We start from the raw sequence: 26,055 nt of genomic DNA, 5'->3' as shown, positions 1-26,055 counted from the left end.
TTGATGATAATAAGAGAGATTTTAATATAAATTTTACTTTAATGGACACATTTTACACAGTAAAATGATAGGCGTGCAGAGGGTCTCTAGATTCTCTTGCTGACTCTCTTCATGGTGAGGTCTCCCATGGTCATTGTCTGAAAAATAATGGAAATGGTTAACTTCGCCTGGCACTTGGCTCCAAACTCTATTTAGAAAGGCTCTGGTCTTGCCAAAAAGGACTGGTCCCCAGTCCATCACCCATAAATCAAATTACTAAAGCTTTGGATATAGGGCATGACTACTCCAAAGCAGATAGGGATAATCTGATGTTGGCTGGGATCACTCTGTTACACCCCTCTTCTTTAAAAACACCAGGCCCTGCCATAAACCCATGCCTCTGGCTTACAACACGCCCTCATTACACATAAATTTGATCAGCAATGCCTACTGGGGTCTCAAAGGGTACTTTGTACATCACACTGCACCCCAAAAATGCCTTAATTGCCTGGCTGACCGATCAGCTTTGGCCCCCAGCACCACTGGGAGGCTTTGTGGGGCCTGGCCCCAGTGGGAGCCCTGGTGGCAGCGGTGCGCGCTGCCACTGCACTCACGTGGGTGATGGTGTCTCCGTTGAGCTCGGTGACGGATTTCAGCCCCTTCAGGTTCGCAACCAGCTTGTTGTTGCCCTCCATGTTAACAACGGTCTGTCGAGAAGGGGTGAGACAGAGAAAGGATGAGAGCTCGCGTTGGCACTGTGCAGCGCATCACCCCCCGCATTCTGTCCTCCCCCTTTTGTACCAAGTTGCCACCATCCCTTGTGTAGGCTTTGACCAAGCTGCTCCCCCGGCGATTTTGGCTTTCCCAGGAGGAGGAGGAGGGAGGATTGTGCTGGTGATGACTACAACACCACAAGGGGATGGCTGTTTACTTGGGGCTCTTCAGGCCTCTGTGACAGAGGTGCCATTTTGCTGCTGCACCTACTTTGCCCCCCATCCAAACTGGGTCCACAGTGCTGCAGGACCCTCCTTTTGGGGTGGAGGGCTGGGGAGCTGAGGTATGGGGCTGGGGTGGGTCTCAGTCAAGCTGGGAAACAACTTCAAGAGCTTCTGGAAACACAGGCATGACTGGGAGGGTCTCAGGGGCATGTCTGCTGAGTCTCTGCCCCCTGGAGCTGTATATCTAAAAGGGCTTCAGACAGCACGGGCACCCCAGGGCAGCTGTCATTGATCATTGAAATTACTCAGACAGCAATACCCGTTTCTGTTCATCTGTCTGTCCAGATCCGAGTCATCTCCCTCTGCCCTCAAGCTGCTGATTTAGGCAAGGCAGAACTCATCAAATAGCCCCTCGTTTCTGAGCAAGGGAGCTCGGTGATGCTGGAAATCATGCTAGGGAAAGTATCGCTCTCAGAGCGGGGCATTTCCTTGGTGATCATTCCTCCTGGGCCCCAAAGTCCCTGCAATATCATCTTCTCCCAAGGTAGAGGTGAGAGGTAATGTTTGCCAGCAGTGCCACCCTGACATTTTATGAACCATTGCAAACTATCGCCCAGGAACTGGAGCTGACCCAATTTTAAGGGCGATAAATCCTCACCTTGCCAAATCATCTCACCCAGCGTAAACAGAAGCAGTGGAAAAGGCTAGCAGACAAGCTAAGAGCCTCTGGGACTTAAAAGGACAGTTTTATTGGTTTATGATTCATTGGCTGGCTTTCCTGTGCTACCTTTGAGTCAACAAAATGGAGAGGGGGGGGTATGTCTCGCATTGGAGCGTGACAAAAAGTCAGCCCTTTTCCACCTTAAGTCTTTCAGATCTTTTGTTGTCAGAAGGATTTACCGAAGCCTCTCTATTCCCCTTTTACAACCCGGCTATTAAAACACCGACTTCCAGTGTTTTCCAATAAGATTGCTTTAGAAATGCAAAGCTTCATCCGCAGACGTGCCGAGAGGGGAGCTTGTGCAGTGTCTTGTAAAAGCAGAGGGGAGGTGAAACCTCAGAGTCTCAGGCTCTGGGTTTCTCAGGAAGGTCGGACAGAAACACACTGTCATTTTCTGAAATGTGTCCCTAGGGGACTTGCTGAGGACCCGCAAAGTGTGGTTTCAGCAATCAGCCCCTTCCCGTTACCTTAAATCCCACAAGCAAACTGCCTGAGACGGGACCAGGCTGGCGAATTTACCCAGATCTTTGCCCAGTGTCAGATTTAATACCCGTGATGTGGTCGTTCCCTTTATCCCAGGCACAGGAGGGATGGTTTACATGGAAATGCAATGCCCTGAGCTCCTGTAGCCCTGGTGGAGGAGGAGCTGGTCACTCACCTTGGCTTTCTCTCCTGTCAGCAGCTCCATCTCGCACTCCTCCCCGATGGTGAACTCATTGCTCAGCACTTTGGAGCCAGTGGTGACGGTAACCTTGAACTTATTCCCGTCCTGCACGATTTCCGAAATGCTCTTCATGTCCTTGCCCTTCTGGATCTGGTCATCGGGAAGCCCTGCACGGGAACAGGGACGTTAGGAGGAGCCACGGGTGGGCAGGTTGCTGCTGCCTAATGAATGCTGTGGGATTTGGGACCTCCACAGGGAGGATCCCATGTGGGAAAGTCCCACACGAATGACAGTTCCCCAAGGGCAACGTGGCCCTGAGTCTGCTCAGGGCCAATTCTCCTTCCCTTGCAGAGAAGCAAGCAGAGAAAACAGAATAAATCAAGGCAGAAGGAGGGAACCAAGTGTGTTTTTTTTTTCCCAAAAACCTTCCCCACCAAAGTCTTCTCCCAAGCCCTGGAGCTGACCCGGGAGGTAGAGCCCCTCCTGCACGTGGTGATGCAGAAGTAGTGCAACCTCTCCTGGGTCCCTGCAGGATCACATCCCCGATGGAGACATCACCAGCCACATTCATCATGAAATATTTAAACAGGCTGACTATTTTTTCTGATGAACAGTGGACCCTGAGCTTTGCAGCATCACAGTGGGCTGCCTACAGCTGCCCTGAGCTGCCAGCACCATTTTCGTGCCAGCTGTGTAATTTCACCCTGTGTCTCTTGATCTCATCAGCGAGAGAGATGCTTCCCCTTCTATTTTGGGGTCACATCTCCATGCACACATTTAAAAAACAATTGCAAGATGAGAGATAAAGGAAAATTTTCAATGCACATCACCAGCGCATCAGCACGGTTGGGGTATCCCAAATATCAGCGCAAAGTGAGGAAGCAAAGCAGCACCCGATGCGTGCAGGCACTTACCAAGGGCTTTCATGAAAGGCTCAAAGTTTTCCTGGGACTGGAGCTCGTACTTTCCAGTGAAGCTCATGGTGAAAAGCTCTCTGTGCTCCCAAAGCAAGAGAAGATGCCTTGCTGGTGAGCAGAGCTTGGTTTTATAAGGACCTTTTGCCCTAAAGTTGGTCAGAGGTAAGATGATGTAATTCTTTTATTGCCATGTTCAAACATTAACATAAAAGCGGGCAATGGTCAGTGATAAACTTCTCGACATCCTACGGACCTCGATTTACAGCGTGGGGGCAGAGAAAGTCCCATAAATGGGTTTTATGGAGGTGGCAACGTGGCATCCATAAACAAATGAAATAAAAAAAATATCGTGCAAAAAGATTAATTATCAGGGTAATGAGCCAAATCACCTAATTAGCTCACAGACTGGAGGTGCACATCTGGAAGAGGAGAAGGCGAGGAGAGATGATGGGTGATGGTGTCCCCTGGGGCTGACAGCAGTGGGGTTTCTGGTGTGTGCCCCAGGTCTTCGGCATGGGCAGGAGGAGCAGAGGCTGTGTGCTGGCAGGGAGCAGCCAGCTCCCTCCTGCAGATGCCTCGTGGGGTTTTGGTGTCATCCAGGTGCAGAACTAGGCACAAAATCATTGTCCCTGAAGGAACCAGAACACGCCTCAAATGGAAATCCTGGGTTTCGTGCAGCCCAGCCTGAAACTCAGCCTGCACCACTGTGACCTCGTCCTCACGTGGGTGCCAGTAGTGATCAATCAAGGCTATTGCCAGGAGCCACTGCAAAAAAAAACCCTTTCCTCTACTTTCCCCAGAGGAGCCACAGTCCCATGTGTCCTGAAGAAGCATCCTGGCCTTTAGAGTTACATTTCTCCCAAATCCTGCATGAGAAGCAGGGCCAGTGGTAGCCTCAATGCTGAGCCCAATTCCTCCCTCCAGGGCAGGACTGGGGGCTTGGGCTCCTCTCCTGGCATCGTCCCCAGCACCCATCCTCTGGGTCTGGGCTTCTTCCTCCCATCTCTTCCTCTGTCCCTGATGGGTTCCTCCTCTGTCCCAAAGTTGTCAGGTTTTCCCCCTTTTCACTCACATGCCTTCTCCTCTTCACGATTCTTTCATTCTGCCTTCTCTCAGCATCTTTGGCCTCATTTTAGTGAAATCGTGGATAAGAATGGGAAAAAAAAAAAAGGCTCCCTCCAATTCAGAGGGATGCAACTTTCTCCTTCTTTTTCCTCTCAAAATAAGCCCAAGGAAGCTTTGCAAAGAGCAGGGAGAGCACCCGTCCCCTCTAGGACCAGAAAGCACTCATGGGGTTGATTTAGGGCATCCATGCCCTAGACCTCCAGATGGTCCACGTCCACACACTTACATAATGGGAAGAGATGTTCAGACTTGAAAAAACACTGGGATATTCTTCTATCCAACTCATTTTGGAGCCCAGCACCCCCGACACACTGTGCTGTGATGGCTGTGGGAAAGCTCCAGCCCTGCACAGCTCATTTTTCCACCCAGTCTTGCTGACTGGAGCATCCTGGAGTTGTTCATTCATTTTTCAGTGGGATTACTCTTGGACTACCCATGTCTGGCCACATCCCGCCACCAAGGCAGATGCCCAGTCCTCACCCATTTCCAGCCGGGACACCCCAGGGCCATGCTCGCCCTAGGAGCCTCTTTCCATCTGGAAATGAAGCTCAACCACCAAGCCTAAAACAGCTAATGGGGCCTGAGCCTGAGATAGGATCCAGAAAAGCCCACCAGGTTTTGTCCCTCAGACCTATAAACGGCTGTTGCGCCTAATTAGGGTAGCTGAATTAATTAGTCAACCTCTGGGAACTGTCATAAAGCCTGGATGTCCCCCACCAGATGGCAAAAGGAGAACATAAGTGTTCAGGGCTCTCCTGGTAGGGGGCAGGAATATAAATGACCAAAAATAAAGCTTGTTTTGTCTGCAAGGATTCTGTTGGGCTTGTCTACTTTTATTTCCTCTACTAAAGAAACGGTAAAGTTCCTATTAAAAAAAAAAAAAGAAGAAAAAAAGGGAAGAAACCCTTACTGAATGAAATTTGGCCAGGGTAATTATTATCTAGCCAAGCTGGCTGAGCAAACGGTAGGTGAGATAAATTTAATCTCAATAGCAAAGTTCAGAACGCCTGTAAACCCCTCCACCAGAATACAGGAGCTTTTAAAACGTGAGATCACTTTAACTTTCCAGGGCCATGAAAATGCACCTGGTTTGCGCTAGCAGAAGGCCAAGTCAATTGGCCATGTAATTAAATCTAAATCCACAGCCTAAAACTTGGACGTGGTTAGTAAAAAGAGAAAAGACGAGGATTATTTTCAAAGAATTATTGAGGAGGCTGTCTTGTGGAAGGCCAGCAGGTACTTAGCTGTTTAAATTGCCTTGAAAATAATGCTTAGGACCTTAGAAGCTTGTCTGAAAAAAAGGAGACAAGTGTCTCATTTCTCCTTTTTGCACCTGAACCAAAGATATGGATATGCAAAACATCTCAGCTCCTTCCTAGCCACGGAGGTACCCGAATTCTCTGTGTCCCGAGGTGATGAATCACAGAAATGCTGGTTGGGAGGGAATGATGGAGGTCTCTGGTTTGACCTCTTGCTCGGGGCAGTAACATCACCAACACCAATGAAGGTCAGCCATGGTTTTGGCCACGTCTCAAAAATGTTCTCTGCCTCTCTGGTTACCCACTCTGGACCTGCACCAGCCGCCTCTCAAGGAAGAGGTGCTCAGCCCCAACCTCCCAAAGAGCAATTTGTGGCCACTGCCTCTTATTTCATCGGCCATAACCAAGACGAGTTTGGTCCCGTTGTCTCTGTAACTGCCCTTGGAGCAGTTGTGGGCTCCTATCACCTTCCCTCAAACATTTCCTGGGATTTTTGGTCTCTGCTCCCATGAGTTAAACACTTCTTGTCTGCCAGGGCAGTGGGAAACCACCCTTTTACACGCACTGCTTCTTGGTGACTTGGACATTGTGGTAAGGAAAAATCCTTCTCTGCCTCCCCTGGTTTGAGCCATAGCTCTAATTGAAGCTTTGAACTCCAAAAAGGACTTCACAGAGTGCTGTGTGAACACAGGCACCTTGCTCCAGCCCAGGATGGGGCACCTGGCAGCCTTGCAGGACCCTTGGACAGTATTCATGCACCTCCAGCTCCTCTTCTTGTCTGCCCCACCAGTGACTCCCAGACTTTCTGAAGCCTTTTCTTTCTCCTCAGTGCTTTGGGATGCTGGGGCTGGGCACTACGCTAGGATTTTCTTAGCCAAAATGTGTCAGGCTGCAAGCCAGCTGTTGCCGATTCAGTCATGGATTCCTTTAATGCAAGCCCAGTAGGGAACCCCAAAACCATTTTTTGAAGAGTTTGGTCACAAGCTTGTCACAATCACCAATCCCCATGCGGGTTTCCTTCTATCTTAAGCCATATTATTCCTTCGGTCATCTCTATTTCTGCTGTGCTTGTACCTGGCAACTTGGCCTGCTGCCCGCTTTTCACATCTTAGGTTTGGTTATCTCTAACCTTGAGGAACAAAGGTTTCTTCAAGCAGGCCACATGGCTACGTCGCTTCAAAAGGCTGGACAGGATGGGGAAAGATGCTTCTGCTGCAATAAACTCCCCGTCCTTCTTGGCCTTCACCAGGTTTTCATTGGGCTGCATTCCCAAGACGGCACTAAGATGAAATATGGCACCTTTCCCAGCTTTTTCTTTATTTTATTTTTTTCCTTTTTAATGGTCTTGATGGTCTCCTGGAATCAACATCAGGCTGGCCGGCTCCAAGCTTCCAAAGCGTAGACTTGCAAGCGCCAGTTCGAATTGCTTTAGATTAGATATGGCAGTATCACAGCCTCGATAAGACTGCTGAAAGCAGCAGCTTGTACAGAGCACTGCCGCTTGATAACACTTCCCATTAATGCCGAAATTCAGTGACGGGCAGCCCTTGTCATCAGCAGTGTCACTTTAGGACAAAGGTCCCAAAGGGAGCAAAGTCCCAGGATTGCTTCTCCAGGGACAAGGCGGAGATCTTCATGATAACACGAAACCTGTCACTGCCAATGATCCCCTGGGTATTAGGGCTCCCAGAAGAGCTGGCTGTTGCTGGTGTTGGTACCCATGGTGGGATGAGGCTGTCCTTCATCCCACCACCCAGTTTAGAGATGAAGAACAGGGTCTGAAAATGGTGTCATTGCTCATGGAGATAGTTTGTGCTGGGGCAGGGAAAGAAAATGTTGAGAGAGAGATGGAACCATTCACCATTATGGGTTTGAGTGAGGATGGTCTGGAAGAGCCCCTCAGAGCAGTGAATATTCAGCCCATGCAAATGCATTTCATCTCAGCCCATCACACAGCTGCAGTGCAGGTATCTCCGCATGGTCTGGGTTCACAAAGAGCCCCTGAGACACAGCGGGGATAAGCGGATGACACAGTGGATGGCAGCAATTAGTCAAGGAGAGCCTCTCAGGCCCATACGGGCACCATGCTGCTGTGAGGAGGGCAGGGTGAGAGGCTGAGCGTGGTCTGAGAGCATCCAAGTGTGCAGCAGGTTCACGGCCAGGGAGGCACTCCATGGGAAATGACCACAGTGCCAGCGAGCCCAAAGCTGTGGACAAAGTCCAGAATCACCACCATGCACGTCCTGCTTGGTGCTTCAGCCCCATTTACAATACTCAAAGCCCCTCCATAAGCACAGGTTTCTCTGCTTTGTGCATGACGAAGTACCCAGAGGCTGAGTGACTTTCCCAAAAGAAAGCTGATAAAGAAAACCTGCTGTAACTGTGCAACTACCGCAGCATCTTCCTCATCCTCTTCCTTGTTTCTCTTCCTGCCCAGTTGGCAGTGCCAGAACCCACATCCTGTGTGACTCCAGATCTGGAGATAAATTTTGGCCCAATTGTTTAATGCAACCTTTGGCAGAGCAGGACCGGATTGCACAACCTCCTGGAGAAAGGCAAGAGTGTCTTCCGTGTCTCACCAGGAGTGAGCATTGCACAATCCCATCCTCACGCTCCCTTTCTGCTCCGTCGTTACCAGTGGGTCCTGCACTTTGACCTCTTAAGACCCAAACCACAACACAGATGCCCTTGGGCCCGTTGTGAAACACCTCGCAGCAGGAAAGAGTCACACCTCGCCGTGGAGAAAGGGCCGACGTGCTGGCTGCTCTTGGCACTGCAAAATCACCATGGGTAGGGGTGGAAAACTGTGTGTGTGTGCGCAAGGTTGTGTGCAGGGACGGGTGGCCCACGTGGAAGTCCTACCCCATGCCAGCTGAGATGCCTACAATTTATACTGGATTTGGAAAGAGGGAAGATGGATCCCAAACCTCACCAATATGTGAGGTTCAGGCCCGCCACCTCTGAGAAATGCAAAAATTAAATATTTTGATTTCTGGCCCAAACCTTACAGGTTCTACCCCAAAACTCCCTGTTTCCTCTGTGAAAATTCAAACTTCTGTGCCTGAGAGGGGAGGGGATGCACGGCTTCTTCACCTACCTCCAGTGACAGGCTTATACATTTTTTCCTTACAGGGATGTGCTCCAGTAGGAAATGGCATTGCAAAACCTCAAACATCCTTATCAGCCATTTGCTGGATCTGCCCTGCATCGCTTGGGCTGTTTATAGATCTGAAAGCTTTTTTTTTGTGTGTGTACAGTTTGCAGACATCAGCCAGCTCACGGGCAGAGACAGGACTAGGAGAGAAAGGGATTTTTGTGCCGTTGAGGCTGTCTTTGTGTTTTATGATTAAATGTGGCACCTTCTAGTCCTGGTTGTGAGTTGGGGTCTTTCTACGTGCCCTTTTCTGATTTTCTGCCAGGCTGTAGGCTGCAGAGACCCCTGGAGGAAAGACTGTGCTGGAAGAAGGGTGAGCATAGAATCGTATTTGACAAAGTGATAACCCCCCAAGGACCCCCAGAGAGAAGATGGGGTGAAGATGAAGAACATCTTTCCCACCATAGAATCATTTAGGACAGAAAAGACCTCTAAGATCATCAAATCCAACTGAAAACTGCGATAAGTTGCATTCGCTCAGGCCACCCAGCAGGACATCTCCTGTGCCTCCCCTTCCTCAGCTCTACGAAACAGGGCTTTTTGGAGTCGTGTTTCTTGCTGCTGTCTGAAATCGGGGCTGAGCACAGTGTGTGTGCCTGAGTGCAGTGAAGGCGAAATAGCCTGTGTGAGGTTGTGTGAGGGAGGGTGCAACCAGGGCAAGGCTGCGTTTGTGCATCTCCTCCCTGGATGCAAGGCGCTGCCGCCATCTAGTGATAACAGGATTCATCGGTGGCTCTGGCCGAACCTGGGGTCTGCAGCTCTCCCGGGCCTGGGGATGCTTTGATGGAGGTATAGAAAGAGCACCCAAACCCAGCATCTCACTGCTGTATATGCCTTTCTGTTTCCTTGCTCCTTGCTACACTTCAGGATGCCTTTCGTGGGCAGAGAGGCTGAGGAAGTCCGATCTAGAGGGATGGAAACTGATGTAATGTTAAAAAAAAAGCTGGAAAAATGACACAGTAGCTCTAGCTCATGTTTGCAAACACAGCTGATTTCTGATAGACATGTCCAAAGAGCAACTGAGCACCCATGAACCCCTCAGGAATACACAAGGTCCAAAGTGGAAGTGCACATCCAAGCAGAAACACGGAGGCACTGGGCCGTTAATCAAAGGTTAATCAAAGGCTCTTACATCTTCCAGATCTTGGGTCTGCTACTGAAATTATCATTTCCTCTGACAAGGAAATGATAATTTCAAAAATGAAAGCACAGAGATTGCAGGGCAGAGCATGGGAAAAGCTCTCCTAAGAGATGGCAATGCCCAGGTGCTCCTCGTGCTCACCTCTGGCTGCCACATAAGCAGTAGGTAACTCGTCCCCAGCTGCAGCAGTAGCAAATGCTGACATCCACCACGGCATTAACCCATGACCTTGTTAGCAAGAGCTATCACCACTGACAGGCACAGGGCATAGAAAAAGCTGCATCAGCAGCCTTGAGGCTATTTGTTTGCAAGCACGGAGCAGCAGCTATCCTGTTTCTTTTATTATTATTATTATTATTTATATATTTTTTTCAGGGGGTCCTGTATGTGCTACATTGCAAGCTTTTCACTTGAAAAAAAATACTTTTAGATGAAGCAGTGAAATAATCTCATGCAGCTAATTCACACATGGGAAGTCTTAGGTATATGTGAGGTAAATGCCTGGAGGCACCAGTGGTGGGAGAGGTGAGGTGACCCCGTGGGACCATGTCACTTGTGATCATATACACGTTGGAAATATTAAATTACTTTGGTAATATTAAACTATCAGCTTGTGTGGGTTTTTCTAGGGATTTGATCCTTTCCTTGTTCTGCCCAAGCTGTGCTCTACCTCTGCACGAATGCCAAATTCAGCAGGCTGTCGTGGCAGAAGAGGCAAACCACATATCCTGCAGCTCAGTGTTTTCTTAATTTCTATTATTTTGCTGTCCTGTCCAGAGATGCTATTCATTGTTTATTTATTTCATATGTGTGTGTGAGCTGCTGCTGAAACATAATGGAGCAAAAAAAAACCCTTCCAGAGCTGGTAAACAAGGGATTAATAACTAACTGGAGCATGTATTAATAGATCGCTTACCTTCTGAAAATACACAGGGCATTAAAAACTTACAGGACTGAGAACATCTACTGACACCGCTGTGGCACTGCGGGATTTGCCCTGCATGTCAGGGCCAGCTTGAGGTAAGTGGCCCATGTCCCAAAAACAGGGTCCTTGGGTGACCCCAGGGCTTTTGGTGACTCCGGGAAGCACCAGGGATGGCCCTGGAGAGATTTCACAACTGGCTAAAGCCCGAGCTGTCCCTGAAGAGCAAGGTCCTGCCCTGCCAACTATTTATTCCAGCCCTGAGATGGGGACAGACCCTGAAAAAGGGGTTGGGAGCCCATAGCATGAAACCCTTGTGGGGTGGAGGTGTGGGCAGGTTGGGTGATAGTTTATATAATAAATTCAAGGATCTGTTGCTGGCTGGTTTCTGAGATGTGGCGAATTTGGAGGCTACCAGCATCGCTCCGTCCCACTGAGTAGCTTTACTTGCCAGGCTGGTTGGGGAGGTGATGCGTTTTGGGTCAGTTTCTGGCATTTTGGAGGCAGCGTGTCCCTTGCTGTCCTGGGAGCTTTCTGACTCATGGTTACCAGGCACCCTCTGCACCTTGCCTTACTGGGCTCGAGTCCCGGCACCTGCTCCAGTTGTGCATGCTGCATGGCCCTACACAGGCACTAACCGTGGAGAACTGGGCAAAGGAATAAAATCAAAATCAAGAAAAGGGACGCGCAGCCCTTCCCTGCCTCAGTTTCCCCAGGGAGGGAGGGAGCTGCTCCACGTCGCAGCCTCCCAGAGCGAACTGCATAGTGGGAAGCCACTCGTGGAGCTTTCTGACCCTTCTTCCAGCAGATTTAACCTTAAATTTAAACCCAACTCAGAGCTTGTCCTGCTGAACTCCGAGCTTTTCCTCACAACCATGGCGCCCCCACCCTCCCCTCGGTGCCGGGCCGCCATTTCCCGGCCCTGCTCCCGCCTCCGCCCCCTCACGGCCAGGGAGCCGTGGCCGAGCTGATCCGGGTTAAAGGCTGGTTGTTTACCAGCTCTGGAAGCTTTTTTATTTTTTATTTTTTCCCTCTACCCGCTCCTGCGGGGCAGCTCTGAAGGGTAATTGTGTATGTGTGTGTGTGTCGGGGGACGGTTTGTTTTGGCAAGGAGGGGAAATGTGGAAGGAACGAAATGGTTCTGCACAAGGTGCTGGGGCAGAAAGCCCTGCAGGCTCCGAGCCCCAAATCTTGCCGATACCTTTATGAAAAAGAAAAAAAGGGATCCTGGAAGTTTGCTGTGCTTGTCATGCATCGACTTAAATCCTGTCCTTGCTTTAACCCCCTTGAAAAAAAACAGGCTGCACTAGGTGCATAATCCACCCCCCCTTTCCTCTGCTTTCTCTCTCCCTCTTACTCCCCTCCCTGTTTCCTCTTTTTTTAAAGAGATACGTATTTGCTTATTTTTATTTTAAAGCTCCAGCTTGTGCACGGCCTGTAGGGGACGTCAGGTGCGGGCGTGGTGCCTGCTGCAGCAGCGGGCACGTGGTTGAGGGAGCTGGACAAGAGGGCTCCTTGCAGCAACCTGGGTGCAAACCCCACGCAGCACTTCCACCACCCATAAAACACCCCACAACACCGCCCTACAGCTGCGAGTGTCCCCAGGGGAGGTATCTGGGGGGTCTGCTTGGGTGTTCCTAGTGGGGTGGCTGCTCTGGAGTCCTGAGAGTGACTGTGGTGTCCCCCAACAGCACCCATGGAGTACGTCAGCACGAGGGGAGGCTCAAGGGCTGTCGACTTCGAGGGAGCCCTCTTCTCTGGATATGCTCCTGATGGTGGCCTCTTCATGCCCCGGAGCATCCCTTTGCTGGACGAGGCCACCCTGCGGAGCTGGAGCCGCCTCTCCTACCCCGAGCTGGTGAAGGAGCTGTGCTCCCTCTTCATCGCCCCCGAGCTGGTCCCGCGGAGCACGCTCAACGGTGAGCCTCAACTGTGTGGTGGGAGCTGTTTGCAGGGATATGTGTGAGGATTTTGGGGTGTTTGGATGCTGCCACCTGCATTAGCCCCATCCTCTTGCAGCCCCCAGAGGATGGAGCTGGCTGCACCATTGCCTGATCTGTTTTCTGTCCTCCTTTCCATTGCCTTGCTGGGGCTTGTTACCTTCTGGACAAGGTGTTCTCTATGTGCTGATGGGGACTGTGGTGATTGCAGCAGCAGTAGCTGGTGCTGTGGCGCGGCTGACTGCTGGGAAACTGCTGTGCTGGCTCCAGACTTGATATCGCATCAGGGTTTTCTGCTGCTCCATGCTTTGTAATGTTTTTAAGCCATCCCTTCCACCAGAGGGCACCTACAACCTCTGTCTGAACAGTGCACTGTAATAAAATCTGGGTTTCCTTATTTTATGTTTTAACACAGTTTGCTTTGATAGTGTCAGGTTTCCCCTGGGGGTACTCACTGTAGAGCTACTGAAGGCAACAGCGCACGTCAATATTCCTCCTAACAGCTAAGAGTAACTTGTTGGATATCTGTCACCTCTTCAGCAACTGAGAGTCTTGGGCTTCGCAGAAAGCTTCCCAGGAGCATAAAGAACACAGACGCAGGAAGCCACTGGTCAAAAAAAGTAATTCTCTGCCTAGCCTGACATCCTCTTTAATCCTTTTCCCTCTAGATCTGGTTGACAGGGCCTTCAGCAGATTCAGACACAAGGATGTTGTCCATATGTCCAGGCTGAAAGATGGGCTGAATGTTCTGGAGCTCTGGCATGGGGTTACTTATGCTTTTAAGGATCTGTCCTTGTCCTGCACTGGACAGTTTTTGCAGTACTTCTTGGAGAAAAAACAGAAGCACATCACTATTCTGGTGGGTGAGTATTCCTCTTTGTGGGGGGTAGAACTTCTGGGCAGGTCTTTACCTTGAGAGCCATCATCCCATGGCCCACCACATAGATGCCCCAGGGTGGTACTGCCTCGTGGGTGGCTGGTGAGCGATCTCCAGCCAATGCCAGGGAAGCTTCTCTAACCAAAACCATCTCATGGAGCATCTCTGCATCTTTTTCTTGAAGTGTGGTGATGCAGATTTGACGGATGTCTCAATGTTTGCTTGTCTTGGTTCTCTGCTGCTTTGAAACAGGGACTTCGGGGGACACAGGCAGCTCAGCCATCGAGAGTGTGAGGGGCCAGCAGAACATGGACATCTTTGTTCTGCTGCCCAAAGGGCTCTGCACACAGATACAGGAACTTCAGATGACCACTGTCATTGAAGACAACGTCCATGTCTTTGCTGGTTGGTATTACTGTTGAACTATGTTGTGGTCCTTCTGTGTTGAAACCATGACCCTGACAGTCTGTGGGGGCTGCTGTTTTTGTAGTTGCAGCCAGCCAGGTCATTTCTATGGTGGTCACTGTGCCCAGATGTCTGGCTAACTCTTAGCACATGTTCCCAATTTGATGGTCAAGTGGTTCAAGGCTTTCTTTTCTCCCCGCCTCAGACTAGAGCTGTCTCCATGCAGTCAGTTGGTGTTCAGCTGCACTGGGTTCAACACCATTTCTTGGAACTAAAGGGATCAAAGGTGATCCCTTCCTTCACCTTCATGGGGGATTCACACCCCTAACTGTGTCCTCCTTGTGTATCACCACGGAGTGTTTGAGCTGTGCCATGATCTTTTTCATTCAGCCACGTCTCACCTTGACATCTCACAGGAGATGCAAGCGTTTGCCTTCCTAATTTGCCTTCTGGTCTTATTTCTGAGCAGAAATACTTTGTGCCTGGTGCGCTGATGTCAGTAGATGTAATCTTTCCTTTCTCTTTTTGACAGCTCATGGGAACTCTGATCAAATCGATGAGGTGATCAAGGAGCTGTTTGCTGATGTCGATTTTTCCAGAAAATACAATCTGATGAGCTTGAATTCGGTCAATTGGTCAAGGATTATGGTGCAGATTGCTCACCACTTCTACGCTTACTTCCAGTGTGCCCCGTCCCTGGATACCACCCCGCTGCCAGTGGTGGAAATTGTTGTGCCAACAGGAGGAGGAGGAAATATCACAGGTGAAGGGAAAAAAGATGGGTTAGATAGGGAAGAGAGAGAGTGTTCTGTGACCTATGGACTAAAAGCATTTTGCAAATGCTGGGTATTGCTGTTTATTAAAACACCCACTCGCTGGTAGGATTTCTTCAGAAGCCCTTACATTTATTACTCATGTATGGTTATTACTCATTCAGGTGTCACTGATGATTTGCAAGGTGCAGAAAATCCCAAACCACCCCTTGATGGTGACATAGCTATCTTGAGGATGCGCACGTTAGAAGAGGGCAGAATGTGTTTGGTCCAGAAAAGAGGGAAAATACTGTGGGTCCTATTCCTTGAGTAAGACTTTAACAAAGGTGCGGAGTCATGCCTGATCCTACTCTGGTTTAGACGGTAGTGCACAGTCAAGAGAACCAATCCTAATTGCATAATCTGGCCTTTTAAATTTGAGTTCTTGATTGCCTCCACTCTGAAATAGGTGCACCACAGTATTAGGAAAGCAGTGAAGGATTTGATGCATTCAACTGCATTCACTGTATTTCTAGGCCACCCTTCTGAGGCAGCATTAATAAGCTGCAAGAACCCCACAACTTCATCTCTCTTGCGTGAATGGCAGCTGCCTGACCTCTTAGTCCTCTGCTCATCCATCTTCAAATCTGGAGATTTTCCTGGACTGGTTTGTTAGGAGCTTTGTGTCCCAGGATTTTATATTCTGGGGTTCTACCAAAGCATTTAAGATAGGTGTTTGGGAGTTTATGAGGGTTTGTTGTTTGTGGCTACTTCTGAACTAGATACCCAATCAATTTATGAAGTGACTTCTTTGCTAAATCTCCTTTGGATATTTCTTGAAGTATGCATGCATTTTTTCACTTTTTTTTTTTTTTTAAAGCTGGCTGTATTGCCCAGAAGATGGGTCTTCCAATTCAACTGGTTGCTGTGGTTAACAGTAACGACATCATTCATAGGGCTGTTCAGCACGGAGATTTCTCAGCGTCAGAGCACGTGAAGGCTACGTTAGCACCAGCCATGGATATTCAGGTACATCATGAATTGGTACAAATGGGAAAATACTGAACATTACATATTTTCATAATTTTTTCCTTGTACTTTGTTACGTGTGGTTTATAAGACCATAATTCTGCCACTGGCAATGCCTCTCAGTGATACATTGAGAGCTGTGACTCACGCTGAGCCTTTATGCTGCAGACTGCTGAGCTGAGATACACCACCTTACTTTTCAGGGCTTGACTTTATAATCTTACTCATTCAATGCTGGGCTTCTAGGGGTTCGTCGTGTAAGCTTAGAAAGAGGGAAATCTTCTCAAAAACTCCGTGATGCTTGGAACGTGACAGGATTTATACTTCTCTAAGGGTTTTGTTGGTGCTTCTGAAAGGCTCCACCAAGAGCAGGAGAAGAAGGAAGGAAGGTAGAGTAGCCCAGAAGAAATTCCTCCTCTGTAGCTGTCTGCAATTTGTGCAGAGCAGAACAAGTCCCAGCAGGCAAAGGCATCAGAAATGAGAAGTCATGGAAGGACAGAAAGCAAATGCCTGGAAGCAAATACCAGCAAATAATAACAGCAAATACTCTTTCATACCTACCCTGTGATCCACAGGGATTGGATGGGCTTCCAAACAAGTGACCAAGGTCTGAAATAATTGGTGTTTTATCACCGTGGCCTTAAGCTACTTGGATTTTCCAAAAGCTGTTCAAATGCACTGGGAGGACCTGGGAGCCTGGAGGAACTGCCATGCTTTGCAGAGAATAAGTTCTTGTGCCCCAGTCTCTGGACTATTGTGGCCTACAGCTTGAATTTCATCCTGAGGCATGAATTTGTGAGGCTCCTCAGGTCTCAAAGGGTGGCTGGGCTCCTCTCTTGGCATATGTTGGGGTGGGAAGGGGAGGTGGCTGGGTGAGGTGATGTCCAGAGGTCCCCAGAAAGCTAAACAGCTCTGTCCCTCTGCCTGCCCTTCTCCAAAGCTGCATGGGATGTCATTGTTAGCTCATGTCTGAAGCATCCATTCAAACCTTTCCATAGCTCAGCACATCATGGGGTAGTTCATGCTGGATGTGGGAACAGCAGAAGGAAGGAGGGAAGAAGGGACAGCAGGAGAAAGATGCTGGAGGCACCCCGGGTAGCAGGTCATCGAAGTCCTAGCGTGCTGACACGTCCTTCTCAGGACACCCAGCTCAGGAAGCAGACGACAGCCCCAAACCAGGGGACAGCCTAAAGCAAAGGGCAGGCTACGCCCAGACTGCAGTGCAGATTACAGGCTGAAGGCACTGGGAGATAATGGTGGGAAGATGAAGAACAGGAATGGAGCCCTAAGCCACCCAGATAAGGACATGGAAGGCTGAGTAAGTCCTAATCACTCGCAAGGTAGGACAGGATGGAGAGACAGAAGGTCACCGGTGCTGTCAGCTCTTAAAAGGTGCAAAGAACTCAGCCAAAACCAGCACTTGACTGCAACATAGGAACAACCCCAGAAACGTGATGAGGACCTGGTCTGGTGTTCCATGTGTCTGTTCCTACAAAATGTTTCAGCAAAACCACTTGGATGAATGTTTCTTGGTGCTTGTTGAGCATGTGGGAATGAGACGGAGCAGCGAAATTTGTTCGGGACCCTCCTGAATGGCCTTGCACTGAGTTTTGCTGCCGTGTCGCAACACCAGTTGCTACATAGCCATACAGACCTGTCAGGCCCTATATGTGCCTTACATGTTCATAAAGGTTATCGGGCAGCCCTGCAGGGAGCTGAGTGTCTCATTAAGTCACATAGGAGCTGCGTGATTCACAGCAGCATCTGCAACACGAAGTGAACAGCTGGATATTTCTGGTTCTCGAACGCGTGGTGTGTTATTAGCTTCCTTTCCTCAAGGTGATCATACAGATGTGGTCTTGTCATCAGTTTATTAGTTGTCCCCCTCATTATTATTATTATTTTTTTAATCTGATGGTCACTGCCAGACTCCTCTGACAGGTCAGAGGTCTGAAGGATACCGAGTTCCCAAAGACAAGGCTTGGGGACGTAGCTGTGCAGGGGGAGGATGCAAAGGCCAGGGAGAAGACGCAAGCCTTCTCCAAGAAAAAGGTAGCAATAGGACCTCAACCCTAATCAGACATCGGAGAACCCACACAGCTCCTCTCCCCAAGACAGATGGACACGTTTCCATGCTCACATACTGTCTTTGTCATTCCAGGAGCCTTGCAATGTGGAGAGGATCCTTTGGCTGCTGTCAGGCTGTGATGGCCACCTGGTGAAAACGTTGATGGAACAATTCACCGCGTCGAAAAGCCTGAAGCTGCCGGAGGATCTGCACAGGAAGGTCAGTCCCCTGTGCCCGTGCCTCTGCGTGTAAGGAGAGTTACTGTTGTCAGTCGTTCTTGACTCATTTTCAGAATTATAAAAGGCATGTTGGAGAGTTTCCAAGCTAAAGTAGATGTTAAGATGTTAAGATGGAAGAGCTTTATTTCAGTGCACATGCATGGAGATGTTAATAAAAAGGTGGTTTTTATTTATTTTTTTTCTTTTTAAAAGAAATATTTTCTTTTTAAAATTAATTAAAAACACCTGTGACCTTTCAGGTAGGATATGAAGCCACCACCCCTTCCTTTTGGCCACTCCAATGCCAGTGTTGGCTGTGCATTGAGGCAGGCCGTGGTGGACTGGGCAGTGGGTGCTGGCACAAAGTGAGCATGGTGTTGGGGAATGGGTCTGCTGGGTCCACAATTACATTTATATTTATATTTTTGTATTTATGTATTTATAATAATAATAAATAATGTAAAAATACATTATTTAAAAAAAAAAGGGGGAAGGCGGTGCTGGAAAATGCCCCTCTCTCACCTTCAGCAGCCACCCCTTTTCTTTATTCCCTGTGGGAACCCCCACCCCAATTGCAGCCTCCAGCCTCCCTAATCCTGCGTTGCTGGGTGCCTGTGGTATCGGCTCCCTTGAGGGAAGTGCGTGCGGTGATGATGCCCGGTGCAAACCTTTGTTTCCCTTCCTGCAGCTCTCCGAGACTCTGTGCTCAAGCTCGGCATCCGACGAGGACATCGTGCGAGCCATGCGGCGCTGCTGGGAGGAGAACCAGCGCCTGCTGTGCCCCCACACAGCCGTGGCTGCTCACTACCACTACTCGCAGCTGGACAGCTGTGCCAGCAGGTAGGAACTTGCACAAGGACAGCCACAATCCAGTGTGTTAGGGATGAGAACATCTTCCCCATGTGTTCCTCCTGTACCTCCAGCTCGGGGCTGTCTTGCTTCAAAAGCTTTTCTTCCTTCTCTTTCCTTTTCAGCACGCCCCGGTGTTGCTTAGCGTCAGCCTCCGCTGCCAAATTTCAGGATGCCGTGCTGCGAGCGGGCCTGGTTCCCCAGCTCCCTCCCGAAATCACCGCCCTGATGGCGATGGAGACCCGCTCCACTGCCCTGCAGCGGGGGGAGGACTGGGCACGAGTGCTCCGGGAGCGTGTTGCAGCTGTGGTGCGGCGCTGGGAGGCACGGCGGGGTGGGTCTGTTCCCCCAGGACTGCAGGGAGGTGCTGGGCAGGTCGTCACGCAGGGCTGAGCTCTTGGGATGCGGCTGGTGATGCCTCCCAGGGCTCATTCTCCATTCTCAGGAATTCTTGCTCCTGTGTTGCACTGGCTGAGGAGCCTACACTCTCTGTACAATGAATTATTCACAGAACATACTTTGGCACTGAATTATGTGGACTATTTCACAAAATTTTCAGAAAATAGCTCTGTAATTATACCCTCTTTTTCCTATAAATTCGTGAAAGCTGATTGAAATGACGAAGAAACCTATTTGTTCCATCATTACCAGCCATCACAGGAAGCTCCCTTAAAATTATCCACAATCATCACCTTCCTGAACATTATTCGGTGGCTCTGGCCCTGAACATCTTGTTCGAGACCCACCTGAAGGAGCATTGCCAGGTGTCACTGCTGAGCCATCGTGGTTTTATCCTGAGTAGCCACTTGGTGGAAGTAACAAACATGTTTTCTGTTCCAGTAAAAACTGGAGGTGAGCTGTGGGCATTACATCAATTAATTACATCAATCTCCAAGGGGAGATATCCCCTGGAGCCTCCTGGGCACTCGGGGGACCATCGGCCCTACAAAATGTGGGGTTACAGAATCACAGAATTTCTAGGTTGGAAGAGACCTCAAGATCATCGAGTCCAACCTCTGACCTAACACTAACAGTCCCCACTAAACCATATCCCTAAGCTCTACATCTAAATGTATTTTAAAGGCTTAAAAACTTAAAGGTTTTGAAGCTGCAGCCCTGTGCTGGCCTTGGGAATAAGATGCTTGAATCTTTGAATAAGATGAACCCAGGGCTGGAGTGGATCTGCTTTCAGGGGTCATCACTGACCATGGAAACTTCATATAATAGCAGTAAGTAGTGGGTGTTGTCCCTGGGCGTGGTTATTTTAGGGGTGTCAGCCACCAGCGCTGCTTTTTGGTGCTGTATCTCGCAGCTTTGGGTCCGAGTCCTGCTGCAGGTTGTTCCCGGGCAACTTCCACTGAAACAACTAGGAAATGGGAAATTCCCCTTATCTTCAGACTGAAACTTCTGGGCTTTCAATACCACGTTCCCATCGTACACATATAAATATATAAATACCTCGTGTGGGAGCTGCCTCCACAAGTCGTGCATCTGGCAGGAATCTCGTGTGCCTAAAAAGGAAAAAAAAAAAAAGATGGGAATAATTACACCGGGGGGGAAAAATCCCCCTTTGCCATCAAAAAAAAAAAAAAAAAAAAAAATTCCCCTTTGACATCAAAGGAGGTCCTGTAATGGGAGGGTTAATTTGAAGGTTTAGTGGCATTTAGCGGGGTAAAAGTGAATGCTGTGAAGTGAATCAGTGTGGGGTTTTGCAGAATGTGCGGGGAGCCTTGCCTGGGCTGCAAGCTGCCGTGCTGGCACCCGGGCTGCCTTTTCCTCTGCCCCTTGGTGCAGCCTGATGCTCCCTTCCCCGTGAAACCCTGCTGGAAGGAAGGGAACCATACCTCTACCGAGGCTGCCCCCATCCCAAAAATGAGGTCCTTTCTTTTTGCTGCAGGAACCAGCTTATTTAAAGATAACACAAGAAGGACAGCAGAATGCCTCTTGTTTGAGCAACAGCGCAGCATCAGCCTTGCTCCTAACACTGCACAGCCTCCAGGCCAAGCCATCAAGTCCCTATAAATGACAGTGGTGAAGGTGAGAACCCCCCCATCCCGCTCAAACCCTGTGGTCAGTTGCTCCTTGCCTTCTGCTGCACGTTATTCTAGTCGGACTCCACCGCCTTGAGTAGTCGCCTCCCCCAAATCTTGCGGTTCTCGGACAGGGCCGGCTGCCCGGCTGTAATTTAGCTCTTAATCATAGCTTTAGACACCCCGTGAGGGGGGAGAGGCCCGAAATTGCAGGCAGCTCCGCATCCAAGCGAAAGGTTGCAAATCCGGCCGGCCAGGAGCTGCGGGGAGGACGGGGTGAGGGGGGCCGGGCTTGCATCCCACCGAAAGCTGGTGTGTTTATGAGCAGAAATGGAGCAGAAATGGAGCAGCGAGAGGCGAGCGTGTCCCCTCACTCCTCTCCCATCCCTGAAGCATCCAGCTAGGGACCTGGTCCTGGGTGGGAGGTGGAAGGGGGCTTAATTCCTAAATATCCTTTAGGGTAGGGGTGCAGTTCCAGCTGTTTTGAGGGCAGGACACTGTGAAACCTCTCTTAGGGCTCTGGAGGCTGGGAAAGCCTGTTCCTCTTGAGGACAGAGGGGGAAGGCGCAGTGTGCAGGGATGCTGCACCCCTGCAGAGGGCAATGCGCTGCTGCTCAACATGGTCCTGCCGTGGGGACAGGTTGGGGACAGCTCCCAGCAGGTCCCACGGGCTGCTCGGGGAACTTGGTGCTCCCATACTGGGGCTTTTGCTCCTGTTTCAGCCCCAAAATGAGTGCTCAGAGCTGGTTTTGCTCCTCCTCGGTCTCTGGTTGAGTGTCAGGGAATAACTGCAGAAAAGTGGATGGTGCTGGCTTGGTGGTGCCTCCTCACCATCCTTGAGAGGTGCTGAGGGCTCCTCAACGTGCTTCTGGGCATGGCAAGACATCATTTCTGTGCCGTCCAGAGCCGTGCACAAATCCAGGCCAGACCTGTGAAACAATTCAACTCGTACCTCAGCCCCTCACCCTTATCTCCAGCAAAAACACCAGTTTCAGGTCCCACACCCTGAGCAGAGCTGACCTGTGTGTCCGAGGAGGTGATGATGCCCACAGGTCATCCTCCAGGGGGGCTAAGAGTCTCACCAGGGATGATCTCCAGAGGCTGGGACACAGAAGGGAGATGGCTGGGACAACTGCTCCTAAACCCTGAGTACCTCGTGGGGAAAGGTAGCGTGTTGGGATGGAGATGTAGGGTGTTGGGATGGAGTTGTTTTGTCTCTCCAATCATCAATAGTGCTATTAAAAGTGCTATTAATTAAACAGGGACATGGGACAACAGGCTGTTTGCAGGGCTGGCCGCACTAAAACAAGGGAGCATATACAAATCCACAAAGGGCTGAGGATGGTGATAATATTTCCCACAAACAGAGCAACCCAGCCTCTGTCCATCACCATCCACCAGCTCATGGGCACCTGCCCTGTTCCTCCCGCACACGGGGCTGATTTTGGGGCATTTCCTCAGCTGAACGGGGCGTCACGTCCTCCTCCAGCGTTCCCTTTATGGGCTGGAGGGAGGAGCCCGCAGTGCGGAGAACGAGAAGCCAATTCTTTAAACCAGCATTCTGAAGGTTTGGGAGTTTGAATTATTATTTATAATACCCTGGGGGCGCTGTGTAATTTATGGACAGGTATGAAGACAAGTAGGCGCTCAGACATGGGGATGAGCCCGGTGTAAATGCCGAGATAGAAAGATAGATAGATGGATAAATGGAGATAAGCTGCTTGGCCAGGAGAGCTGGAGATTGAAAGGCCTGCTCCTAAAGATCTCGGCTGTCCTAGGGTAATAGCTACTACACCAGTACTCCCACTCCGTAAAAAGTCATCTCGAATCTGGTGCAAATGGTTTGTTTACTCTTTTTTTTTTTCCCTTAAATTAATTTATCCCAAGTGCAAGAAAAAAAAAAAAAAGAGGGTTGCTTTGTTGTTGCAATTTGCTGCTAGGCATTCCTATGTGTGCTAATGATAAGTATTAATTAAATAGCTTGCTGTTGTCTTTTAAATGCAGTTCTTTCAGGCTGTAATTAAACACAGACACCCAGCCCTTTCTGTCTGCATAGAAAGAGGCAGGCAGGCCTCCGGAGCTCTGCACTTCTTTCCTTGTAGCAGGAGAGAAGTGGAAAATGAGGCAAAACCAGTTTCCACTGAAAACTCACCACCCTGTGCTTGTCCTTCACGGGGAAAGCAACCAGCTAAAGGAAATTAAAGGAATGCGACTTCCAAGATACCAGCCCTGCAATCAAAGTAAGTTTATATGCCCTTAAGATTTTCCAGCTTCATACATTTTAAAGGCGGAGGAGATGGCTTTGCTTGATCTCCGGTGCGAGGCAGGCTGCTGAATACCACGCTGCCGTGTTCATCGAGCCCAGCAACTTGTTGGCTTGTGAACGTCTTGATGTGAAGATCTGGAGATAAGAGTCCATCCCTCCTACTCCCTCGCTAGATTTTTTTCACCCTTGCTGTGAAGGAGCAGGCAGTGGTGTAAGTCCCCTCCTGTGGTCAATATTGATCTCGCAGCTCGGGGTGCTGGGGAAACCCTCTCACCTCCCTGGCCTCAGCGAGGAACTCGGCACACACACACTCTCTGGCAAAGCAAATTAAAAAGTCAGATGCTGACAGGAGAGAAGGCAACCCCCAAATAAAGCTCTCAAGCCATCCACGATGCTGAACAGCACCTCCACCTGATGTTAGTGCTGCCCCTAGAGGCAAATAGGCTTCGTGGGGATCAATAGGGATGCCGAAGAGAATTCAATGCAGCATTGACAGTGTGGAAGATGCAGCAGCTGCACGTGTGTCTTTGTGTGGATGCAAACACAGGAGGCTGCATTTCTGTCATTTATAACCTGAGGTCTGCAGTGCCCGTATAACAAATCTGCAGGTAACCTCTGACAGCCGCACTGCCTGCCTGCAAAAGTGTCCCCAGTTTGGGGTGGTGACAGCTCCCATCCTTCCCAGAAAACCACCACAGCCCTTTTGGGTGCCAAGACTCACTTTTGCAGGTGAATGGAGCTGAATTTGCCATGTCCTTTTCTGTGTCCCCAGCCCCATAGCTTTGTCTTCCCCGAGGTTTTAATGCCATCAGATGGGCATTTACAGGGCACAGGACAGGATCTGGGGACACAGTCAGGGCTCAGGAGAGGACTTTTCCTGATTATTTGCATTTTAGGAAGGAAGGAGAGAGAAAAAAAATGAAAGGAGAAAAAAAAAAAGCTAGCTTGCATTTAGAAATTACATATTTAATTGAAAAGGAATTTGGATTTGTTTGGGTTCTGATAAAATATTTTTTTTCCACCAAAAATAAGCTGGTTTTGATCAGAAAATAAAATAAAAAAAATAATCTGAGCCTTCCCTTTCTCCCTCCCCCTTCCAATCTATTTTTAAGTCCCAATTACTCATTTTTAGTCAAAAGAGCTAAAATTATGTTTAATCTTTGGGAAAGGAAGCAAAGCAGGTTGTTTAGGAATTTTGGAAATCTTAGAAACCTTTACAACACCGCATCCAGCAAAAGCAGCACCTCGTCTTGAATTATTTTTGTTTTTACTTCCTCAAGTCCACAATACCTGACTGGGGGAAAAGGTGATGGGGGTGAGGACAAGGGTATTTCATGTGATTCTGCACTCTCCATCTCCTTGCTTTTGCTTTGCAGCTCCTGGGGTAGACAATGTCCAGGTGTTTGCACATGAACACGAAGCATCAGTGGGATGCTGTGCTCAGGGACAGGAGAGGCAGAAGGACGTGTGTGTGAGTGCAGCACTACTGGGAGCAGGACCTAACCATGCCAGACCTCGTCTCGACGTGGAAAAATGGCATTTTCTCCACCAATGTTTAAAGCAGAGCTTTAAGCAAAAGCAGGGACAGGGACGGGGCCCTTTGCTGCAGTGGGGATCCCTCCTGCTGCCCGTGGCACCGCTCGGGCTCCGTCCCCAGCTCCCTGCGGGGTGCAGCCATCCCAGCCTCCGGGCTGCTCGCGGGGATTAGCTGTGTTGTGCTCCCTCAGCCCATCACGTGCGTCCAGGAGTTTTAATTGTTGCCTTTAAGATAATTACAGGCTGGAGGCAGCGAGCAGGAAGAGCCCCGTGGATTCGCACCGGGGTTTGAGCGCACCGTTGTGCAGGATACAGGAGATTTGCCCCGGAGCATGTGGGGTACCCCAGGGGGAGCATCCCCCAGCCTGGGTGCAGGGTTAAATCCCTTTGCAGGTTTGTCCCCGAGCCAAACCGTCGCTTCCCAGCCCACTGACTGGGCAGGGTGGGCAGCTGCAAGGGGCGAGGGCACCTTCGCTCAGTCCCAGCGCTCCCAGTGAGGTGAACCATGTGATTTTTATTTTTTTGAAGGAAATTGTGGTTAATCCTGGTCTGTTTCTGGCTATCCATCCTCCTCGGCTGGAGAAACCCTCTCTCCGATTTTTAAGGGAGGCCACCTGCTTGTTTTTGAGGGCTCCAGCCAGCGTGGAACCCAGCAAGGGGCTCTTGTCCCCGCATTTGTGGTAGACTCTGTATTTTAAAACGAAGATGAGATTTCAGCCAAAGCCAAGAACTTGCTCTCCTTCAAGCTGCTGATTGCAGGGTGCCTCATGGCACCGTTGTGGGGACCTGCTTAGTACTTGTAGAGCTACAGCTGTGGGCACTGTGCTGGACCTAAAACCCACCCAAACCCAGATTTGGGCATCCTGAGGGGCTCTGTCCCTGCTGTGGGACACGTTGGCAGAGGGGTGACACAGTCACCTATCGCTCGGTTACCTCCCACCCCCGCTGCTCTCACAGACACCCATATTTCTGCAAACGTTTGTTTTGCAGCTCCAGTAATGACGTGCTCGCTCCCCGAGACAAGACTGCGGGGCCTGGCGTTATCTAACAAACTCCTTTTGGCACAAGCGCCTCCGTACCAGCCTTTTCTGCCCATTCCCGGGATTATCAGCCATCTCTGCAGCCAGCCCCAGCCCTCGTCTCTCATTCCTAGTTAATTGGTGTGAAATTGGAGCGAGTTCTCAGGTGATAATGTGTTTGCATTTACTGCTTCACTGAACCACCCTCGCCACTCAATCCCAGCTTCATTAAAGCCTCAAGCGGAG

At 49.8% G+C, this 26,055-nt stretch overlaps 2 protein-coding genes across 5 annotated transcripts; one reads left to right on the top strand and one right to left on the bottom strand.

The window, feature by feature from the left end:
* On the bottom strand, nt 1–3,371 carry FABP1 (fatty acid binding protein 1). Its single transcript, XM_068679597.1, has 4 exons — nt 3,217–3,371; nt 2,297–2,469; nt 594–686; nt 1–137 (listed from the first exon to the last, which is right to left on the bottom strand). The coding sequence occupies exons 1-4, from the start codon at nt 3,281–3,283 to the stop codon at nt 87–89; spliced, it is 384 nt and encodes a 127-aa protein (XP_068535698.1). The 5' UTR covers nt 3,284–3,371; the 3' UTR covers nt 1–86.
* A 6,876-nt stretch (nt 3,372–10,247) lies between these two features.
* THNSL2 (threonine synthase like 2) lies at nt 10,248–19,569 on the top strand. 4 transcript variants are annotated; one of them, XM_068679592.1, is made up of 10 exons: nt 10,248–10,391; nt 10,832–10,918; nt 12,512–12,739; nt 13,429–13,623; nt 13,890–14,042; nt 14,575–14,805; nt 15,675–15,823; nt 17,985–18,110; nt 18,798–18,949; nt 19,084–19,569. In XM_068679592.1, exons 3-10 carry the CDS (start codon nt 12,517–12,519, stop codon nt 19,349–19,351), a joined length of 1,497 nt encoding a protein of 498 aa, XP_068535693.1. In that variant the 5' UTR covers nt 10,248–10,391; nt 10,832–10,918; nt 12,512–12,516; the 3' UTR covers nt 19,352–19,569. The 4 variants fall into 4 exon arrangements, with proteins under 4 accessions (XP_068535693.1, XP_068535692.1, XP_068535694.1 ...); XM_068679591.1 differs by having other exon boundaries at nt 10,253–10,423; XM_068679593.1 differs by lacking the exons at nt 10,248–10,391; nt 10,832–10,918 and adding an exon at nt 11,728–11,883.
* Nucleotides 19,570–26,055: the final 6,486 nt, after the last annotated feature.

Source organism: Anas acuta, chromosome 4 (genome assembly GCF_963932015.1).
Source record: "Anas acuta chromosome 4, bAnaAcu1.1, whole genome shotgun sequence".
In the NCBI taxonomy this organism is placed as follows: Eukaryota; Metazoa; Chordata; class Aves; order Anseriformes; family Anatidae; genus Anas; species Anas acuta.
Note: the sequence above shows the minus strand (reverse complement) of the source record. Positions and strands in the feature narration are given on the sequence as shown.

Excerpts from the sequence above, each read along its gene's own strand:
- FABP1 (XM_068679597.1), bottom strand. The coding sequence starts at position 3,283 with ATGAGCTTCACTGGAAAGTACGAGCTCCAGTCCCAGGAAAACTTTGAG. Across the intron at positions 687-2,296 it reads TGACAGGAGAGAAAGCCAAG|ACCGTTGTTAACATGGAGGG; the intron begins GTGAGTGACCAG and ends CCTTCTCGACAG. Across the intron at positions 138-593 it reads ACGGAGACACCATCACCCAC|ACAATGACCATGGGAGACCT; the intron begins GTGAGTGCAGTG and ends ATTATTTTTCAG.
- THNSL2 (XM_068679592.1), top strand. The coding sequence starts at position 12,517 with ATGGAGTACGTCAGCACGAGGGGAGGCTCAAGGGCTGTCGACTTCGAG. Across the intron at positions 14,043-14,574 it reads CAACGTCCATGTCTTTGCTG|CTCATGGGAACTCTGATCAA; the intron begins GTTGGTATTACT and ends TCTTTTTGACAG. Across the intron at positions 15,824-17,984 it reads CACCAGCCATGGATATTCAG|GAGCCTTGCAATGTGGAGAG; the intron begins GTACATCATGAA and ends TTGTCATTCCAG.